The sequence below is a fragment of the Drosophila grimshawi genome, unplaced genomic scaffold (assembly GCF_018153295.1).
Source record: "Drosophila grimshawi isolate 15287-2541.00 unplaced genomic scaffold, ASM1815329v1 contig_1006, whole genome shotgun sequence".
NCBI classification, from domain to species: domain Eukaryota; kingdom Metazoa; phylum Arthropoda; class Insecta; order Diptera; family Drosophilidae; genus Drosophila; species Drosophila grimshawi.
In genome coordinates, this window is record NW_025062489.1 from 2,494,307 (window position 1) to 2,515,578 (window position 21,272).

General features: G+C 38.7%; 3 protein-coding genes across 3 annotated transcripts; 1 reads left to right on the forward strand and 2 right to left on the reverse strand.

The window, feature by feature from the left end:
• Window positions 1-624: 624 nt before the first annotated feature.
• On the reverse strand, window positions 625-1,983 carry LOC116805585 (uncharacterized N-acetyltransferase DDB_G0290199-like). The gene is made up of 2 exons (XM_032738310.1): window positions 1,872-1,983; window positions 625-787 (listed from the first exon to the last, which is right to left on the reverse strand). Exons 1-2 carry the CDS (start codon window positions 1,911-1,913, stop codon window positions 632-634), a joined length of 198 nt encoding a protein of 65 aa, XP_032594201.1. The 5' UTR covers window positions 1,914-1,983; the 3' UTR covers window positions 625-631.
• Window positions 1,984-4,252: 2,269 nt separating this feature from the next.
• On the forward strand, window positions 4,253-14,447 carry LOC6564633 (probable cationic amino acid transporter). Its single transcript, XM_001991072.2, has 13 exons — window positions 4,253-4,413; window positions 7,155-7,280; window positions 7,979-8,132; window positions 8,199-8,330; window positions 10,501-10,599; window positions 10,705-10,913; window positions 10,982-11,153; window positions 11,311-11,494; window positions 11,558-12,144; window positions 12,370-12,535; window positions 13,092-13,308; window positions 13,384-13,480; window positions 13,571-14,447. Exons 1-13 carry the CDS (start codon window positions 4,378-4,380, stop codon window positions 13,849-13,851), a joined length of 2,460 nt encoding a protein of 819 aa, XP_001991108.1. The 5' UTR covers window positions 4,253-4,377; the 3' UTR covers window positions 13,852-14,447.
• Window positions 14,448-19,114: 4,667 nt separating this feature from the next.
• LOC6564634 (pollen-specific leucine-rich repeat extensin-like protein 1) lies at window positions 19,115-20,300 on the reverse strand. The gene is made up of 4 exons (XM_043216284.1): window positions 20,058-20,300; window positions 19,755-19,892; window positions 19,523-19,592; window positions 19,115-19,461 (listed from the first exon to the last, which is right to left on the reverse strand). The coding sequence occupies exons 1-4, from the start codon at window positions 20,298-20,300 to the stop codon at window positions 19,115-19,117; spliced, it is 798 nt and encodes a 265-aa protein (XP_043072219.1).
• Window positions 20,301-21,272: the final 972 nt, after the last annotated feature.

Below are 21,272 nucleotides of genomic sequence, written 5' to 3' on the forward strand. Positions count from 1 at the left end.
CACAAAATTTGCTTCGATTTTGAAAATATCACAGGAACTACGAACTTAATCAGGTTGAGTGCTGAGAATGCATTGGAAAATTGAATTCGAAAAGTTTCCAGGAAATTAAAAAAAATGTAAATATATATGTATGACTGGAATAGTCTTCTCTGAAATAAAGTATAATAATTTGATATAAATAGCAAATGCTAATCCCAAATGAAAAATACAGAAATAGTCATGCATTTTCCGTAGTTAGATTCCCATCTTCACAAAAGCGTAAAATGAATCAATCAGTCGCTATAAATGTTTATATGCGTATATGTAGAAATGATATATAGACAGTATATACTCGATATTATAAGAGATCCGTATGCAGGCAATCGTCGGCATCGTCGGTATCTTTGCGTTTTATAGCTATTGTCTTTGGTCGCTGAAGCGTTCGTTGATTTTGGTTGTTTTCTTGTTATTTTTCCTCTGTATTTCTGCTTTTGAAACGAAATGAGTACAAGAGTTATTTTTAGAACTAAAATTTTCTTGATTTTTACTCGTTAACATTGCTTACGCTCCGTTCTTGTAGTAGTTGCTGTTGTTGCTGTTGTTGTTGTTGTTGCTGTTGTTGCCGTCGCTGTTGTCATCGTCGTCTTTGTTGTTATTGTTGCTTCTGTTGCTGTTGCTGCTGCTGCTGCTGCTGTCGATCGTCACGATGGTGACTGTATCTCTGTGGTCTCTGCTGTGGATTTTCCTCGTAGATTTTAGGATTTTTCTTAAGTAACATTAGTTTTGAATGGTCGGCACACACATTTATCTGTATGTATATACATATAGATAAATAGACAGATGTACAGAGATGAAATAAGTGCATATGTATATGTTTGTGTGTGTGTGTGTGTGTGTGACGGATTTTGGGAGTGCTTTACAAGGGGGATGCTGATGGGGATGGGGGCCTCTCGAAAAATTATTCACGAGAAACGAGAAACGAGCGTCGAGCGTCGAACATTGAACGTTGAATGTCGAACGTTGTTGGTCTCTGGCAACCGCAGACGTTCTCTAAGATTTATAGTTGCTATTTTTAAAACGGCATACTAACAACCGTAGGGATCGCCCAGACTCGTAAAATAGTACACACTGTACATGCACATTTAAATACGTGTATGTGTATGTATATACATATATACATAGGCTTACACACGTACATATCTACTTACATATTTACATATGTGTGTAAATAAAGAGCAACGATTTTGTTCTGCGGCACAAGGCATCAGTGTTCTTTGCATTTAACGAACGAGTGTAACATTTGCCCCGATTCAGCTGGAGAGTGCAAATTGTGCATTGGCCCGTGGGGTTTATTGAACCCGTTGACGATTACGGGGTTCGGTCAGAGTTGGTTCTAATTTCAATTTATATATATTATTATTATATTCATATTATTTTATTATATTCATATTTAGTCTGCATATCTTAATATATAATATTCAATAAGAAACAATTTTCTTTTTTAGAATTTAAGTATTAAGTGCATAGTATACTTAAAATCGAAAACTAATTTTATAAAGGATTGCTTGAATATTGAAAATCATAATTGGAAGAAAGAAAAATCATAATTGTCCAAATCGCTCAAATGAAACACATTCAAAAATTGAATTCATAGAATCAAAATGGTAATTGATACAACAGCGCCATCTAGTGGCCTCTAGGTGTGCATCCAAAAGAGCTGCAGCTCGTTCAGCAGCATGTAAGCAGCAAGGTCTAACCAATTTGCTTGTCGCAACACCAACAAATGCCTAACCCTGAAATATGCTACACACACACACACACAGACACAGACATAGTCATAGTTAGGCATGTGTTGTTCAAAAGTGCTTGGAGAGCTTTAATCGTATTCATACCCAAGTTGATGCCAGATTGAATAACATGTTGAGGTGAGCCATGTGATAACAGGTGTGCGCACATTTAAGCCTCGGTATTATGACACATTGCCACCGAGACGCAATAGCAACGTATTTGCATATCCTTGAGGGTGAACTGAAATTGCTGTCGCAAAAAAAGTGAAAGTACACGGTGGGAGAGCGAGCCAGCGAGCCCAAGAGAGTTTGTCGCTCGTGCGTCTGCGCTATTGTTAGTTGCATTTAGCATTGCCTACTTTCGAGCGTCGCTTCAGTTGGGGCGGTCTTTTTTCCAAGCGAGCGCACGCAGGATGTGTGGGTGCGTGAGACAGCGCGAGAACGAGCAAAATAGAGAGCGAGCGAGCGAGCGAGCGAGAGAGAGAGAGAGAGAGAGGGAGAGAGAGAGTGAGAGAGTTCGTATTGAAAAAACTTGTGGCTTTCGCGCAACAATGAACCCTGTTATAGATACACATATGCACATGGGTGTATGTATGTGTGTATGTGTGTGTGTGTGTGTGTGTGTGTGTGTGTGTGTGTGCGCGTGTGTATGGAAGAAAAAAGCTTTGGTGTCTGTAAGCGGTAAGGCTGGAGTTGCCAGATCCACTATAGGATAGCCACTAGAAATACATATGCACTCACCGCAGCTGGTCTGGCAACCATTTGTCAAACTTCGCGCATTTGCTGTCACGCTCACTCCTGCAATGTAGGTGCTTGTAAAAGCTAAAACCTTAAAGGGCAGCACCGAAAGCTTTTTCTTTCTTACTCTACTTTTTGTAAAACGCCAAAAGCAGCTATGGAAGAAGAAGAAGAAGCAGCAGCAGCAACAGCAGCACCACCACAAGGAGCAGCAGCAGTCGCCGCAGCGGCAGCAGAAGACAGCAACGACTCGAACGGGAGTGAAAAGCGTATCTATTTTCCTTGGAAAAAAAGTGATACATACGGAAAAATTGCAACCATTCATTCACGGAATAACCGCCGCAGCGACTCCGCGTACGTGTCTCAAACAGTAGTTAAAAGTCGTTGAAAGTGAACGTGCGTTAAAAAAAAGAAAGAAAAAATAATAAATAAATAAATATATATATATATATGTATATATATATATATATATAGAAGAGAAGAGAAAATATTCATAGAAAATTAATAAAGTCACCAAAAGGTGCAAGCGCAACTGGAATTTTTTTTGTGTGTGTGTGTTTTTTTGTCGTTATTCGTGTGCTTGTTCTTAGCCAGTGGAATTTAACACATTTTGCAGAAGTGTTAATGTCTGCGTGCGTGTGTGCGTGTGTGTGTATGTGACTATGTGCAATTAATGCATTTGCATTGCTTCTATGTGCGTTTGTGTGAGTGTGAGTGCCAGTTAGAGTATGTGTATGTGTGTATCGGTGTGTGTGTGTGTGGCCACGTGAATCAAACGCGCGCAACGACACTCCACAACACGTACACACACACACACGCACACAAACACACACACACGAGCAGCAGGAAGCAATAGAGAAAGTGACAGTGTGGCGTTGGCAAAGTCAGTGCCAAAGTCCGAGTTTTTGGCAGCAGCGTCAACGTCAACGTCAACGTCAACGTCAGCGTCAGCGTCACACTGTTCCTTCACTTCCTTTCGTTTTCCAAATGTGCGGGAAAGCGAAAGTGAATGCGAACTTTGCGATTGTGTGTGTGTCTCTGTGTCTGTGTGTGACTGTGTGTGTGTGTGTGTATGTGATTGAATAGTAATTGAAAATGAATTTGAATTTACAATTGCAGCTGTCATTGATGTGAAGCCTTTCTTCAGCAAGAACAATAACAGCAACAATCATAAATGCTCAACAGCAACAGCAAAATCGACAGCAGCAGCAGCGGCAGCGGCAGCAGCAGCAGCAACAAAAAATAAGTTTAAAAACTGTTGAATATAGAATGACGTTGCAGACAAAAATCAATGTAAAATATAAAGCCATAATAGCAACAGCAGTAACAACAACAACAGCAAAAGCAACAACAACAACTACAACAGCAACAGCAACAGCAACAAAAACAAGCGCCAGTCTGCGCCGCCGTTGACAAGCACGCACCCATACAGCCAGACAGACAGACACGCAACACGCGCGCACACACATACTCACACACACACATACAGACACACACACACACACACACACACACACACACACACACAGACATAGACACAAACACACACGCACGCACAAAAAGACACACACACACATACATATAAACAGGAAGGCGGATACGCAGCGAAAGGCCTAAGCTGTGGGCAAAAAGGGAAGTCGCACAAATTGGTAGAGCAGCAAGTGCAAAAGCAACAGCGAAAATAAACAACAGCAACAACAACAACAACAGCAGCAGCAGCAACAACAACAACAACAACAACAAGCAGTAGCCAGCAACAAAAAAGCGAAGCAGAAGAGAAAGAAGAAGCAAAATAGGAGTTGTGCACAGTTTATTAACAGTTAATCGTTAACTTTTTCAAATAGTGCCATATTCCTACACACATACATACACAATGAAGCCATCGGATTTGCTGCTGGTGTTGGAAAAGGTAAAATTAAAAAAAAATGCACTGCGAATTATTGCCACTACTAAAATTGGAGCAGACACGCATACATATAAATTAATCTATGTATGTATGTATGTATGTATGTATGTATGTATGAGCGTAACAGCGAATTTACTGTTGTAATGCTTGCCTTTAAATGGCCAATTTGATAGTCGCATACACACATACTAATACACATACATATGTGTGTATGTCTGTATGTATGTATGCATGTATGCATGTAGGTATGTGGTGGTATGCTTGTGTGTGTAGACTTATGCAAATCCATTTGGCGGCTGCGAACTCGCTCGCTGCCCACCCACACATACAGGGGACGTGGTCGCAGCGAGGACGACAACGAAGCGAGCGCCAATGTCGATGCCGAAGCGTAAAAATAAAAAAAATAAAATAAATAAAAAAAAATATAAGAAAAACCCTGTGGGAGCATGCGGTGGGGATGGCTGCAGAGCAAGCCTGGGACGGGTAGGAAGAGGAGGAGGAGGAGGTAGTCTTGTAGGGTTAGGTTAAAGGGAAGGCAACATTTTGGCTCCACTGTGTGTTATCTTTATGACTGCCTCTGTTTCTGACTCAGTTGCCCAGTTGCCCAGTTGCTCAGCTACCCAGTTTTACCGTCTCCCACAAGCATAACGTGTACAAGTATTTATATATCGTATGCTCCCCATGTGTATACATAAATACACCTACATACCATATATATACATATATATATATATATATATGTATATATAGGATGTATGTAAGTATATGGGAACTGTCCACTTCGAGCAGCGAAGGAGTCGTTTTGTTACACTTTCTTAAACAATCCACAGTTACCGTTTGTTCCCCACAACCCCCGCAACAAAAGTTTTCCAATCTTGTTTATCAGTGGGCAAACTGTGAGGAGAAATGTTTGGGAAACTGGAGAAAACTGAGATTTTAGCGGAAATGCTATGGTTACTCAACAAGTACCAAATGAGTTACACACATACGTACAAACATACATATATTATTTATATGAAGCTCAGTTATACTCGAGTCATATCACTCATACGCATATTACACATACGCCCCATGGACCCGTTGGCGAAAGCACCGCAAATCGAAAGTAGAATATTTTCACCCAACATTTGTATACACTATTTTCAAGAAAGTGGATTTCCCCATTTGTGTGACTTGATAGAATATTTTAACTAATCAGAAAAAAATATCAAATATTTAAGAAAAAATCGTCTTCAAATGATTGATTCATTTTGATCTGTAAAAAATGTAATTTTCAATATTCTTCAATAATTATCAATTGATGGGTTTCTTTGGTTGGTACATGCTTGTCATATTTGTGTATCTTTGCCAGCTTAAGAGTTGACTATCATTGAATTTAAACAGAGTGTGGCACAGTCGGTAGACTTTCGCTTGATTGCAGCGTTCTTTTCCGTTAACCTTGAGAGCAGACAAAAGAGACAGTCAGCAGGCGGCGACTTGAATCGAGTTTCTTTTGATGGAATTTGATGAGCAGCATCGCGTCAACATTGGGGGACATTATTCAAGCCAGGCCAAGACAAACAAAGGGCCTTTCCAATTGTTGTTTGCCATTCAGCTCAGCTCGGGCGCACTTATTGCTGTTGTGGTTGGCTGTGGGCTGCTCTTGATGTTGATGTTGATTTTGATGCTGTCACTGCTCGCATCTCATTCAGCCACATCTCACTATTCCATCATCCCATGCTCTTTGATTCCGTGACCTTTAGCTTTACAGCAACCATTAATAACACAGCCACTCCATCAGAGGGGCGTGGTGGGGTTCTTGTGGTTGAGTATTGTGCAAGTGCTTGTTGCATTTAACTGGAGCATTTTCATTGAGTCATTAAACAAAGAGCTGCACATGATGGTCAGGATGTTGAGCATACCAGCTGTGTTTTGGTTATATAACAAGCACAAGCAAAAGTCAAACTATGCCCATTACCACTCCCACTCCCACTCCCACAGGCAAACCCATGCCCTCACCTCATCCACGCACAAGGAAACCTATATGTATTTAATACAACACATGCCACTCGACCATTGTAATGCAAGTTTTGATATGCAAATAGTTAGTGTTAGTTAAAATTTGAAGACAGTACCAACTTCCTTTGTCCCCTGTGACAGGTCGCAGTGCATCAAGCCCAATAATAATAATATAATCTACGGAAATTGGAAAATTCCGAAAAAGATAATATTATAAAGTGAATGTCCAATGTCCGTGTTTGCTAGCAATTTATATATACAAAAGAATCAATGCAGAAAGTATAACTATTCATGGCGTCTATATATATATATATATTTTTATAGTAAGCTGCTGCGTAGACCTCAGGAAAACTTGTTGCAAATATCGATTGTAGGGCACAAAGGCACTGCTTTACAAAAAGACACCAAAAGGGGTGGGAGTGGGTGTGGATGGTTTGTTGGGTGGTGAGTGTGTGTGTTGGTTTGTGTGCTTGTGTGGTGCAGGCATTTCAATTTATGCTCGACACTCAACGCACTCGATGCTTAACAAGTATTTTTTCTCGTTATTTATTATTTTTTTTTGATTGACGCCACTTTCATCTTTCAAAAACAGAAATCGTTGGCTTCCAGTTCATTGGCGCTCACTCGACTATGATATTAATTAAAGCAATGTGCTGCTCTCTGTCACTTGGCTCTTCCTATTCCTGTATTCTCTTTACCATTCCATTCTCATGCTATCTGCTGATTTTCTATTCGGTTTTGGCCAGGTCAAGTTCAAGGTGCCATTGCCGCCGGGCGTCAGCTCCACGACGCTGCTGCCGAAGCTCATACGCACCAAGGATGTGAAGCAGCTGCAGGACGGCAATGCACAGCCCACAAAGCCAAAGCTAACGGTAAGTAAGAGCAAGCCAAATGAATCCAAAGGTATGCGGTTGCATAAGAGGCATTCATTCATAATATTTATTTCTATGCAATTTTTAACTGAATAACAAATGGTAACCTTGTTTAGCAAAAAAAGAAAATTTCGGATTTTCCCGAAGAATTCGAGTTTTCATTTCAACATTTTTTTGTTTATTATTTATTATTTTTATATATTTCTAGTTTTTGTATCATTTATTATTTTTATATATTTTCTATTATTAAGAAATAAAAGGTCACATATTTTATTTTTTAAATATTGTTTTCTTTTGTAAAGAAATTATTTATTAAAGAAAAAAAATTTGTAGCTTTTAGCACTATTTTATTTTAACGATTTACTTTCGCAGAATCAGGGTTTGCATTTCTACTTTTCTAAATAATTTCGATTATAAAGAAAATAAAAAAAGCTTTTCTAATTTGTAGAATTTGTGTGTAGAAAAACTTTCTAATCTTAAAGTCGATTTTCATTTTAGCGAGATTTTGTAAAATTCAGTCCGATTTTTTGTCTGATTAAATGTGAAGTTTGAGAATATTTTATAGGGATCATTATACTAATTTGTTATGAAAAAGTAGGTGACAGAGAAAAGATGCATTTCCGATCCACTAAACTCAGTTTATTTTATATATATATATGCGTATCTAATCTATCAAATAATTTTATAATCGTTGACAGAAATGCCTGAATACGCTGGATTTGACATCGCTGGGCATTGGATCCTGCTGCGGCACCGGAATGTACCTCGTTGCTGGCCTGGTGGCACAAAAGATGGCTGGACCGGGTGTGGTTATTAGTTTTATTATAGCCGCAATTGCGAGTATTTTTTCAGGTAACTCAATCGCTAGCCACCATTTGAATAATATCCGCTGATACTTATGATCCTATGTATTTGCAGGCGCGTGCTATGCGGAATTTGGCGTTCGTGTGCCACACACATCCGGCTCTGCCTATATGTATTCATATGTGGCAGTTGGAGAATTTGTAGCTTTTATAATTGGTTGGAACATGATATTGGAATATCTAATAGGTAAGCAATCCCGATTATATTTTTCAAAAAACTTGTTTCGAAATATTAGATAACATTCTAGAATTAGAAAATATATTTCATAGCAAAAGCTGTCAAATGAAACAAGTTTACTTTACAAATTGGAAGGAAAAAGGAATTACATTTGTAAAATTAACATACAATTTTTTAGAATTTTTTTTAAGTGAGGTTAAGGTGTGAAATTCGATTATGGGCAGTGCTTATAAAATTAATATAATATGCAGAAATTAAATGAAAATAACAAATTAATAATGTCGGTTCAACAACTTTTTAGAACTCAGATAGTGGCATTTTGGACCATTCCTTAACAACAGCCTTCGTAGTTGCTCAACTGTCTCAAACTGTCGCTTGCCCACTGAAACTCGACGGCACAGGTTTCCCCACATGTTGTGGGATGGTTCATGGGATTCAGGTTGGGTAATCTTGCTGCTCACTCTAAAAGCTTCAAATACTTCTCCTGAAATCACCCACGGCATTATCCTGTTGGAATAAGGCATTGGGGTCTGGTTAATGTTCCATAAAGTTCACCAATACTTCGTTCAACATGTTTATCAAACAGGGTCACAAATCAGGGTCTTGTTGTGATAACTAAATGCAGCACAGATCATAAGTGAAGCACAGCTTCGAGTAGGGAAAATGTTCTCAGTCTTCTTTAAAGTGTGCCAGTAATAATTTAAGCCGTTTAAGTCATGGAAATAACATTTTTCTAATCACAAAATACCACATTTTGCCACTCCTGGATCGAGGACATGTGTTCTCTTGCAACATTTAATCTGCCTATGTGGTGTACCTTTGTTAATACTAACTTTGACCTCATTTTACACTATGATTCGATATTTGTAACCTTAAATCAAATAGAATTTTAGATGCCGTAGCAATATTATCCAGCCCAGCCGTAATAATTTTTGATGTTGGTTTTTTGGCATTGTTTTTTGTAGTTTTCTTTTAATTTTAACATGTTATCAATTGCTGATGCCGTTCGACTTAATTTAATTGATATTTGCCTGTTGCTCTATCCAGTATCCTTGTAAGCCAAGAGCTTAGCTATCTCCTCAGACTAGAGTGTTTTTTCCTTACCTAATCCGAATTTTTGTATGCAACTCATCTATTTTTAGCTACAAAATATTAAATAAATATGTATATATTATCCCATTCAAAGACATTTCATATGACGCCCTGCTCACTTTTTCAAAGGCTTAAAAGTGACTACCTTTATTCGAATTTCGCATCCAATCAAGCCTTTAAAAGGAAAACCCCCAAAAATCTTGGAAACATCTAACGGAACTTGCATTCCAATGCATCATTACAGTGTATAAAAGAAGAATCACAGGTTTAATATGCGTAAACAAAGTCCCGTGAGGCTTAGTGTAATTTTTAGCACCATAAACACGAGTGCCTTCAATCGAATTTCGCGCTGTGTACTTTCAAATCAAAAGATAACAGTTTCATACAATAGTTTTCCACCTATTTAAGTAAAGTTAAAAAAAAGAAACACAATTGGAAACCAAGAATACATGCTTAAAATGAAACAGCTTTGCTAAAATTAATAATCCGGAATCACGTTTGTTGTTCTTTTTCGTCACAATTTCATTCATTCCTGCAAAACATGTTCTTTATTCGAGATTGTTAATCTTAATTTGAGGTTAAGGGTATAGTCTCAAGCCGAAACGATTTTATATATGTATATACATATAGCTTAGTGGGTTGCTGAAATGAAATTGAGGTTTCAACAGGTGGACTGAGGTTTGCAAGCGGCAGTTATATTCATCGTCCCCAAAATATCCGTTTTTAGTTTTTATACCATTTAAAATTGATAAAATATGGGTTTGGGTAAAGCAAGTCCGGTATATTCTTGATCAGGATCAACTGCCGGGCTTGAAAAAAGATAAATACACTTACATATATACGCAGTGAAGGGTTCGACTATTATGATATTCGTCTACGATGTTTTGGTTCCGGTCTCTTCGGGACAAATAATATGATACCGATACCGATTCTGAATTGCAATCGGTGAACACGCGATTTCGATAACGACTGCGATATTGATTTCTGTTTGACACACTGGTTAAAAGTCTTTGAAAAATTCTTAAATCAAAAATCGTAGTTTTATTTTATTCGCGGCTAACCCAACTGACTTCCTTCTCCCCCGCAGGAACAAGTGCCTGTGCCTGTGCGTTAAGTTCAAGTTTTGATTCACTGACGGGCAATGCTATTGCGACCGCGATGAGCGAGTCCATTGGCACCATATTCGGTGAGTTTGGGACTGCAGATGAGTATTTATAGCTAACACAATGTTTACTTTTGTCGGTATCCTTTTTTCGTTCTTTTTTTTGTTTTTTGTTTGTTTGGCTTGCAGGCAAACCACCTGACTTTATAGCCTTTGGCATAACGCTCATCATGACCTGCGTTTTGGCGATGGGCGCCAGCAAATCAGTTATTTTTAATCACACCCTTAATGCCATCAATCTGGCCACGTGGGTGTTTGTGATGGCCGCCGGCGCCTTCTACGTCGATACAAAGACGTGGTCGGAGCATCAGGGCTTTCTACCCTATGGCTGGAGTGGCGTGAGTGTTAACCGCATTCTCACTCATCGCATACATTTCTGACATTTATAATAATTAATTATACATAGGTCTTCTCTGGTGCTGCCACCTGTTTCTATGCATTTATCGGTTTCGATATTATCGCAACCACCGGCGAAGAGGCGCATAATCCGCAGAAGAGTATACCCAAGGCCATCGTTGGATCCCTCATCGTTGTCCTTATTGCGTACGTCAGCGTTAGTCTAGTCCTTACTTTAGTCGGTGAGTATCAGTTCCAAATTCAATGAATCATATTCCAAAATTTGAATGCCGATGATGAAAAGAGCACTGATTTTCAGTTCAATTCATTCATTGTATTTCATTTACTGAATTGTTTTGTAAAAGAAGAGCTTGTCTGACTGTCTTTTGTTTCTTGCAGTGCCATATGATCACATCAATGTGGGCGCCGCACTGGTGCAGATGTGGTCCTATGTGAATGCGCCCAAGTGTCGCGCTGTGGTTGCCATTGGAGCCACAGCTGGTCTATCCGTGGCAATGTTCGGCTCCATGTTTCCCATGCCGCGTGTCATCTATGCGATGGCGCAGGATGGCTTGATATTCAGGTGAGTTTCGATTTGTTAAATGCGATTGGGGATGCAGTAAGGAGTCATAACATGCATTTGCAGGCAACTGTCGCATCTGTGGCAGCGCACAAACGTGCCGGGCTTGGCGACTTTGGGCAGCGGTCTGGCCGCTGCTCTGGTGGCATTGACTGTGCGCCTGGACATACTCGTCGAGATGATGTCGATTGGCACCCTGCTCGCCTACACTCTGGTGTCAACGTGTGTGCTGGTGCTGCGCTATCAGCCACATAGCACATCGCTGGTGGAGCTGCTGCCGGCACAGTTGCGCACACCCGTCGCTCCTGGTACCGCCACTACGGATCCCCATGCTCGCCCTTCGGAGGTGCTGGAGCCGAATAAGCTGACCATTAAGCGTGTAACGCGCGGCATGTCCGACTCAGACGATTCGTTCATCGATGACAGTCCCGAAGGCTACTTGGGCGGCAGGGACGATCAGTTTCTTGTATCGGATCGCTCCGAGAACAAGTTCTATGGCAGCGTTCATGGTGCACCCACCGGACCCACTGGCCAGGCGACAGCCTTCGACACGATTGGGCTGAACTTTGTCACGCGCAAGATTCACGACTACGCATACCTCTGTCCCGGCTTTTTTCCCTGGATTAATCCCGGACAGGCGACCGCCGAGAGTGGTATGTGACAGGGTATCCATTGGGATGCCCACCACAACTGATCAACTGATCAACTGATTTACTAAAACTCGAAATCGAAACGAAATTCAATTGTATTCTCGTTGCTCTTTTGCTTTCTCTCATTTCTCATTGTTTTGCTCCCGACGAAATTCTAACCGAAATCGATATCGAAACGCGAATTCGAACATATATGTATGTATATGTATGTATGTGTACTCGCACCAGGCATGTATGTCACAAAACTAGTTGGAATCATGTTCGGTCTCATATTCTTCTTGGATTTGTTCGCGGCCATCGGTTGGTCCGGCGGCTTCGCCATCTTCATTTACATCATTTTATTTATCGGCATATTTGTGATATTATTGATTATATCGAGACAACCACAGAATAGGTAACGCCAATCTACTTTTTTGCTTTCTTATATTTGATACCCTAGCAGAAAATCAAAGAAGGTGCTTGTATTAGAATAGTCGCTCCATACGATTGACTGGATTATTCTCTGTATAATGCGTAAATTCTGATCTCCGATCCATAAGTATAAGACATCGTAATGTTTTTATTGAAAAGCCTACATGGATGTTGGTTAGTTGATATATCTAAAGGTGATTATCCATTATCCATTATCGAAAAACTGATATTAAAAAAGTATATGGGTTGATCAATTAACAGACGTGGAAGATTCGGGCATATCGTTGCTTTTTAATGTGTTGCTTCCACATTTCAATCAACTATTTTTCATGAAGGCAACGCCAATTTTTCAATCGGCAAACAATGAAGTTAGTTAAATTAAGAATAGTAAAATAGCTCTTAGAATCTCTTCTGCAAGGGTATCAGCAGCTTCGGAAGACCGAAGATAACTTTCATACTCTCCTCTGAACTATCTTTATATCGATTTAAATGCTTTAAGGTGCGTCTTCTAATTGCATTTTCGATTTTTATTTTGACAGATATGCACTAGCGTTTTTAACGCCTGGACTTCCATTTATTCCGGCTATCGCAATAACTGTTAATATTTATTTAATATTTAAGCTAAGCATACTGACCCTCATTAGGTTCACCGTCTGGATGTCCCTCGGCTTCATCATGTACTTCTACTATGGCATTACGCACAGCAGCCTCGAGCAAACCACCGATGAGCTCGAGCTGCATGTGGACAAGGACTATGTGAGTGACTTGGTTGTGATGTTTAACGATTGAGTTAGCTAATCTTATCTTGTCTTGATACCGTTGCGCGTACAGAGCAAAAGTGTGGATGATAAGGCCGTTTGGGATCAGCAATCGTACAACCAGGCGCACGAGCCCGTTTGGGCCAGCAAGGAGACTAAACAGTCCACAAGTAAATTGCCTTTTGTTTTGTTTTCTAAAAAGTATCTCGTAGCTTAATATGAACTATATGCTTCACTATATATATTCTTTTGCTTTGCAGAGCAACGCTATAGCTATGGAAAGAGCTCAACTGCTGGCGCTCAGAGCGGCTCAAGGAATGCTAACAAGTCCGGCAAGGATGCGGCTGCAGCTGCATCAACGAGAGCAGCACCCGCTGTTCCTGAAGCATCTGGTGCACCTGGTGCAGCTGGTGCAACTGGTGCACCTGGAAGCAATGCTCAGCGCAGCGCGACGGGAAGCGGACGCACTCTGGAGCATCAGTATACCGGGCAGTTTAGCATGTTCGTGGATGAGGGACAGTTCCCCTCGTGGGAGGATTAAGCCGATCAGTGTTAAAGGTTCCCACTCTTTCTGAAATTTCCAAAAAGTCATAATCCATTCCCATCGCACCTCGTTGGACCACTGCAAGCTGCACCACCCCGCCGCCACTCTGTGATCGTTAGTTGCCCAAGCAGTTGCCAAGCACGTCCACTGAGGAGCAAGCAATACATTACTATTCATACATACATCATCATGTATGTCATACAGTGGTCGCTCGCCAATCAAACCGCATATGTTTAATTCCCATTCGCAAGTAATTCTTATTTCTTCAAGTCCTATTTTCAATTACACGAAAGAAATACATTCAATATATATGTCAAATCGAATAAGGAATCTATTCTAAAGAGAAAAAAAAAACAAGATGAACAGCAAAGGTTTTACAAATACCACTCGAAAACTCATATTTTTTGGAGTTCCAATTATCAAGCGACCACTGTACAAACCCTTCTACCTAAAGACCTTACGACCTTACGACCTACCATATGAATTAACCTAACTATGCGTATAGAGCTGGCAACCAATACCTGTAAATAAGATTAGACTTATTAAGTTTAACGATATTATAAATATACATATACATACCTTTACAAACATAAACAACCATATATATATATATATATATATATATATATATATGTGTGTATATATATATATGCATATACGTACAGTGCAGCTTCAATAGTTGTCGTTTTGTTTGTGCCATTGAGGTTCCACTGTAAAAATCAGTCAGTTAAATATACATACAAATCAGCAGTATCTACTATCTATATATATATATATATATATATATATACACATATGTATATATATATATATATACAAATATACCTATATACATACAATTGTTTGGTTATTAGCTGAATATGCTAATATTGAGCAAGATACAGTGAAATTGATTTAAAAATCGATCAAGAACCACACTAGCGAGTAAATATTGTACTCAACTCCGATTGGCAACCATATTTTGTCTTTGGGCTCTTGGGTTTTTTGGGGTTATGTTGCCAGTCGAAATTGAGAAAGAGGAAGCACAAAACATATTTTTGAGATTGTTGAGCACAAATAAAACGTGAATTAGGCCAGCCCATTATTAGGCTGCTTTACTTAAGTAAAAACAACTAGTTTAAAGACGCACATGTGCGTGTGTCCACTGTACAGTATATATACACACAATGCATAAACATGTAGCTTAAAACACACACACACACGCACACACAAATACTCACGCCTAAATGGTAGACTATGTGTATGTATATACTTATAGGAAAGTTCCAAAATAATTGGGAAGCCTTCAATCTGAAGATTAACCTTTTTATATGTCGTATAACTGGGTTATATCTGGGCTATTTTGGGGCATTCGTATTCGTAATTAGCACACACCAACAACAACAAAAACAACAATTCTCTACTAAATAATATCATCCTCAATCCTATGTATATTATATTTATGATTATTGACATTGCCATTACAGTTATTGTTACTATATACATTATACATACATATGATACGGTTACGAGTATTACGAATACTTATATTCAAAGTGTTATTGTTTTAACTACTCTAGAGGCTCGCGCTAAACTCATTTTAAGCGGTATTCGATATTTGTTGTAATTCAATATTTAACTTTACTTAAACTATGCAAAAACCAAAGGAAATCTTTACGAAAAATGACATAAATTTACCATATTTACTAATCGAAATCGAAGTATTCAAATTCAACATTTATGTAAAAATAAAAATAAAAACTAAACAAAAATTCCAACAATACAATGCATATAAACAAAGCAAAAGCAAATACTTATGTAAAAAAAAAATTAAAAAAAATAATAATAATAATAACAATATTTATATACAATTCATTCCTTTTTCCACTTTATATACTACAAGGCGTAAACCAAAATTTTTAAACTATATTATGAGTAAATACGATTTATATACAAATAAATACTAAACACTCAATTATTTGGACTTGTTTTTTCTTTTTTTTTGTTAAAGTTCGACAAATAACAAATACAACTACAAGTAACACTGCAAAAAACCTGTATATACACACAAAAAGACTCTGACGGTAATTAAAACTACAGACCTTCTTGAGTTGCAAAACAAATCAAATAAATCAAATAAAAAGCCAAGTAAATCGCCACAAATTAAGATCATACTAAGAAAATACTAACAAATACCAAAGATTTGAAATTTACATGCAAAATAAACGACAAATACTAAAATATTTATGGCCCTTATGCAACAGAAATATTTACAAAGAAGAAAATGAAAAAAAAAATTGTGCTCCTAAGTTTGGTTTAAGAAGCGTTACATATGTATATTCCAATAAGAAATTTGGCCTCGATTAACACTTAACGTTGTTAAAGTACATGTATTTCGAATTAAAATTATTATTATTATAGTTATTATTGTGCATTTCCAAATCTAAATCAAATCCTTGGTATATCACTTGATAAAAGCCGTTTATCAATTTATATGTACATACATCATGCCTATATTTGTTTCTGTGTCATATCAAAGTTTAATTTGTCTTTGTTCAGTAAGTACCTTCATTCACTTTAAGTGCCAAATGCACGCATATTCTTCAGCATATACTTGTTCGATATACCTGTATACCCGTCCTCTACTAATTCATAGCTCTTATGTTTGTAAAGCTTTCAGGACCAAACTGTTAAATACAGTTATAGAGACCATTAGTTTTTGAAATTGTACTTACTTTTTGATTTCCATAATTTGATAATCCAAGAACAACAACAAGACATGGGTATAACTGGACACATCTACTAAAAATCCAACCTGTATATATGAAACTTTAAAGAGACACAATGAAAAACCGAAATTAACACAAAACCAGCGATTAAAAACTCGAAAAACCTGCATGAAAACAAATGCGAAAGAAGCAAAACGAAAAACATATCCTAGAACACAAAGTGGAAAGTTGTTTTACAGCCAGAGAACAAACATGTACAAGGTTTTTCGATATACTAGTTAACCAATAACCCAACTAAACTACAAACTTAAGATTGTTCTTCCACCTTTTGGTTCATTCGGTACCACCAAATGAGCATAATTGTTACCTACAGCAAATAATATGAATAGATTATCATAGATTTTCTACAGTTCCGAAAAAAAACTAAACATGTTTCGTCAATGTACGAGAAAACCGAATGCTTCCGTTAACAAACTTGCGAATAAAACAAAAAACACTACATTTAAATGGGGAATAAAAGCATAAATATTTATAATAATAATAATAATCAGAATGAAAACGGGAACATTACTGCATATGCTCATCAATAGCAATCAATTTACAGCTTGCACCTTGAACTTACTGTACTTATTAAACTATTCAAACTAACTGTACTCACTGTTCCCCTATACCATTTGAGAGCTGCTAAAAGGAGACGAGAAGCGCATGAATAAACAGACACAAACTAGATCAGTCAACATCAGTAGGAGCAGTAAGCAATAGGTGAATACACATCAATCAGATTGATTGGAAAAGATTGAGAGAGAAAACACAATAGCAAGTAATAAATGAAATAGGCTAGGCCACATCAGAATGATTGATTGATTGATGGCGAAAGTTAGGAATCACTAAAAAAGCGAGCAGAAAACCAAATACCAAACGAAATGAAAGAGACGAAATAAATATGGTTTAACGATTGATTATTTGTTTGTTGCGTGAAAACCTTATAGAATCGAGGACTCTGATCAAAATTGAAATGACCGTAAATTTGACTACAATATCAAGCAGAAAGAGAGACAAGATAGGGTTTATCTGATTGATGACTTTGTTGATTTTTGGAACTAAGCACAAACTGAAATAATAAATAATAGTTATAGAACTCAACGCTAAGCCACGCATCAAATGAATCACAATAGTCCACATTCATTTGATTGTTTTATTGATGTTAGGCATTTATTGGTTAATCGATTGTCTCAGTTGTTCAGCTTAAAACATACAAACTTAAAAACGATGTACCTAAGTTTTATTTATTTAATAAGACTGAATTTCTGCATATGATTTATCTAAATGGTTATGATTATTGTATTATAATATACAATTTAAAATCTTTATACACATATTACACATATATATATATATATATATATATATATGTATATATATACATGCATACAATTTTAATTATTTTGATGTATATACACATACTTGGCAACTTTACAAACTTAACTATTAAAGCATCAAAATTATAAGATATTCTCAATTTATTTATCAAAAATTTCAATACTAAAAATATTAAAGAGACGAGAAAAAGTTGAAGCGATTGAAGTTAAACACAAACTATTATATATGATTATATATGATAAAAGCAAACCTTAAAGATAACTTATATATATATATATATATAAAAATGTATATATATATATATGTACATATATATATATATATATTGAACATATATAGATATAGATATATATATTCATATACATATATATATTTCAATGGATCGATAACACAACAAAAAGAAACCACAAAAAGAAACCAAAGAAAACGATGTTAATATATAATGAAACAATTTTTTATTCAAATACTACTCTTAATTTGTTTTATGTGTTAATAACTTATTAAATGATATTTCTTGAGAATATTATGAAAAATAAAATTGTTAGGATATTCAAAGATTGATTGAAACGCTTTTCACTTGGATTTTGGAAGGGGAAAAACGACAATTAAAAAACATTTACTTAGCAAAGATGCCGTTCAAGTAACTTGGAGGATGATTGACTCCCATCGTACTGCAAATCGTGAACTAGCCTTGGTATGGAGAGCATTAGTTATGATGTGATTGGTTGACGTCTTATTAAAATGACCATGGGGAGCACTCGTATAGGTGTAAATATGAATAACAAGTGCAACATTCTAGTCGGGCGTAACCGACTGCAGGATACTCTGATAGTAGTGTTAAACCAGCAGTTACTCTTCTGGCCTCTAGTGGAGTTAGCACCCTAATCTTTGAGCATTTTGTCTTTTGAAGCGACATTGTGTACAACAATATACTCTTTAACTTTCGGTATCAGAGTATATAAAATTTGATTGACCAAATAAAATGATCACTTAACTTAGAGAGGTCGATGTCCAGGGTGAACGCGTAGAACCAAAGTCAACTCGTTTGCAAATGAATAAGAAAAAGACGGAGATTGGAAAACTATTTTATATATTTAGTGCCTAAGCCGAGAAAGTGACAGATTAATACAAGCACAAAAAAAAAAAAATTACCATGAATACTCGTGGATCTCTTACTGTAAATAAAATCTGGACAGTGGGAGCCCTGGCGATGCGTTAAGCTGATTGAATCCCAAACTGACAGCACCACCAGCAGCAAAATCATGTGGATTGAACTTGTCCAATTGCCCGGTCGTGCCATACTTGTAGTAATCCCCAATTGGCTGACTCTCGCCCGAATAGTTGATTACGAATTGTGTTGGATTTGACTGTTTGTCGTCGTCAGCATCACTAGCTTCATCATCATTGTCTGCCTCTGCCTCTGTCTCTGCACCAGCCTCAGCCTCATCCTCATCTCCAGCCGGAGCCGCAGCCGCTGCCGGAGCATTGCCTTCAAGGGATCGCGGCTTAGAGTAGATATCTGCAAAGTGTTGGAGAGAATCCAATTGTACGACAATTAGTTAAAAGCTTGCGTATTTTACCAGTAGGTTGTGCGTACTGATATATCAGCTGATTGCCCAGCTGCTGCGGATATGGACGACGACGCGGCGGCTGCGGCGGCGATGGCGGCGGTGGAGGTGGTAATGCTGCTAGTGGTGGTGGTGCTGGCCGCAGCGGACGTGGTCGTCTTGCTGGTGCTGATGGAGCATCGTAGTCGTAGTCGTAGTCATACTGGCCCAAGGGATGCGGCGGTGGACGCGCAGGCGGTGCTGCTGGCGGCGGTGCTGCTGGTGGAGCTGGCGGCGGTTGTGGTGATGGTGGTGATGGTGGTGGTGGTGGTGGTGGCGGCGGTGGTGGTGCTGCTGCTGGTGGTGCAGGCGGCGCTGCATCGCCATAGTCATAATCAAAAGGCTGCTCCGGATAGTAGTCATAGGGACGTGGCCACCAGCCGTGCCCATAATATGGACGTGGTCTGCGTCGTGGCGGCGGTGGTGGTGGTGGTGGGGGTGGTGGTGGGGGTGGTGGTGGTGGTGGTGGTGGTGGTGGTGGTGGGGGTGGAGGTGGTGGTGGAGGTGGTGGTGGTGGTGGTGGTGGTGTTGTCATCATCATGGCTGGGCGACGCGATGTCTTTGCCCCAATAATGTTACGAGTTATGTTCGCCTTGAGGTAGGACAGATCGCCGCTCTTCTGCAGCAGATTGCGGAGCAGTAGGCCAAAGTCGATGGTGACTACGCCACGTTTGGGCCGCTCTCCTTCCACTACTCCTGTTGCACGCTGGGCTGACGCTAAAACGAGCAGCAGCGCCAAGAGCGTGAGCATAATGCAATACACGCGCTGCATCCTGCCACACAGATCTAGTCCCGAGTTGACCTAAGTAACGTGGAGTTGATCTGATCCAATCTAATTTGAGCGCTTGGTGAACCGCGCTGTGTGGCGTTCCAATCAGAACTGGCTGCTGCCTGTGCGCCAGTTGCCTGCCTTGACTCGGTCGTTGCATTGCGCCTGGGCGTTAGTGGATTAAGTGGCCAAATGCAACGAGTTAGACGAGTTAACCAGACAGGCCACTCAGCCAGCTAGCCAGCTAGCCAGCCAGCCAGCCAGCCAGGCAATTGGTTAGTCAGGCAGCAGATATCAACGGGTTCTTTGCGTTGCTACAATTACTTTTGCACTACTTTTTGTGCGGCACTCAAATAATTTGTGCACAGTGCGACCCCAGCACAGTGGTGTCGCATAATTGCCAGTTAACGGTAATCGATGGCTTATAACGGGTATTCAGTTCAACATGCACCATGCACCAGTGTGCACAAATCGTTGATGCTTAATACTCAAATGCATGCCTCAAAAATTAGTTGTAAGTCTTTGCAGCTATCTAGTTGCATGTTGATTTGATTTAAATACCCTATAATATTGGTGCCGCTTTGCTTAGGTTTGTCTTAGACAGTGGATGTAGATGGCACCTCTCATATATCTGCATATCTAAGAGCCAAGTCGATTAAACATAACAGCTGTATTGTTGAAGGCATATATTATTATTGGGTACTTAAACATACCCATAACGATTTATAACATTTTATTATCCGAGGTCTAAGGCGAGAATCTCTTGATGATAGAGTTGAATTGGTCAGTCTCTCTAAGACTTCCCTACATTTAAATAATCAAATTTGATACATTTTTTTTCGTATGCTTTACAGAGCATCAAACAGTTAGATTGTCTCTTCAGGAGTTTACTTAGTCGTACAGGTTATGTTTTATGCATTTGCTTAGCAATTAACAGCCTTTACTTTCAGTTAT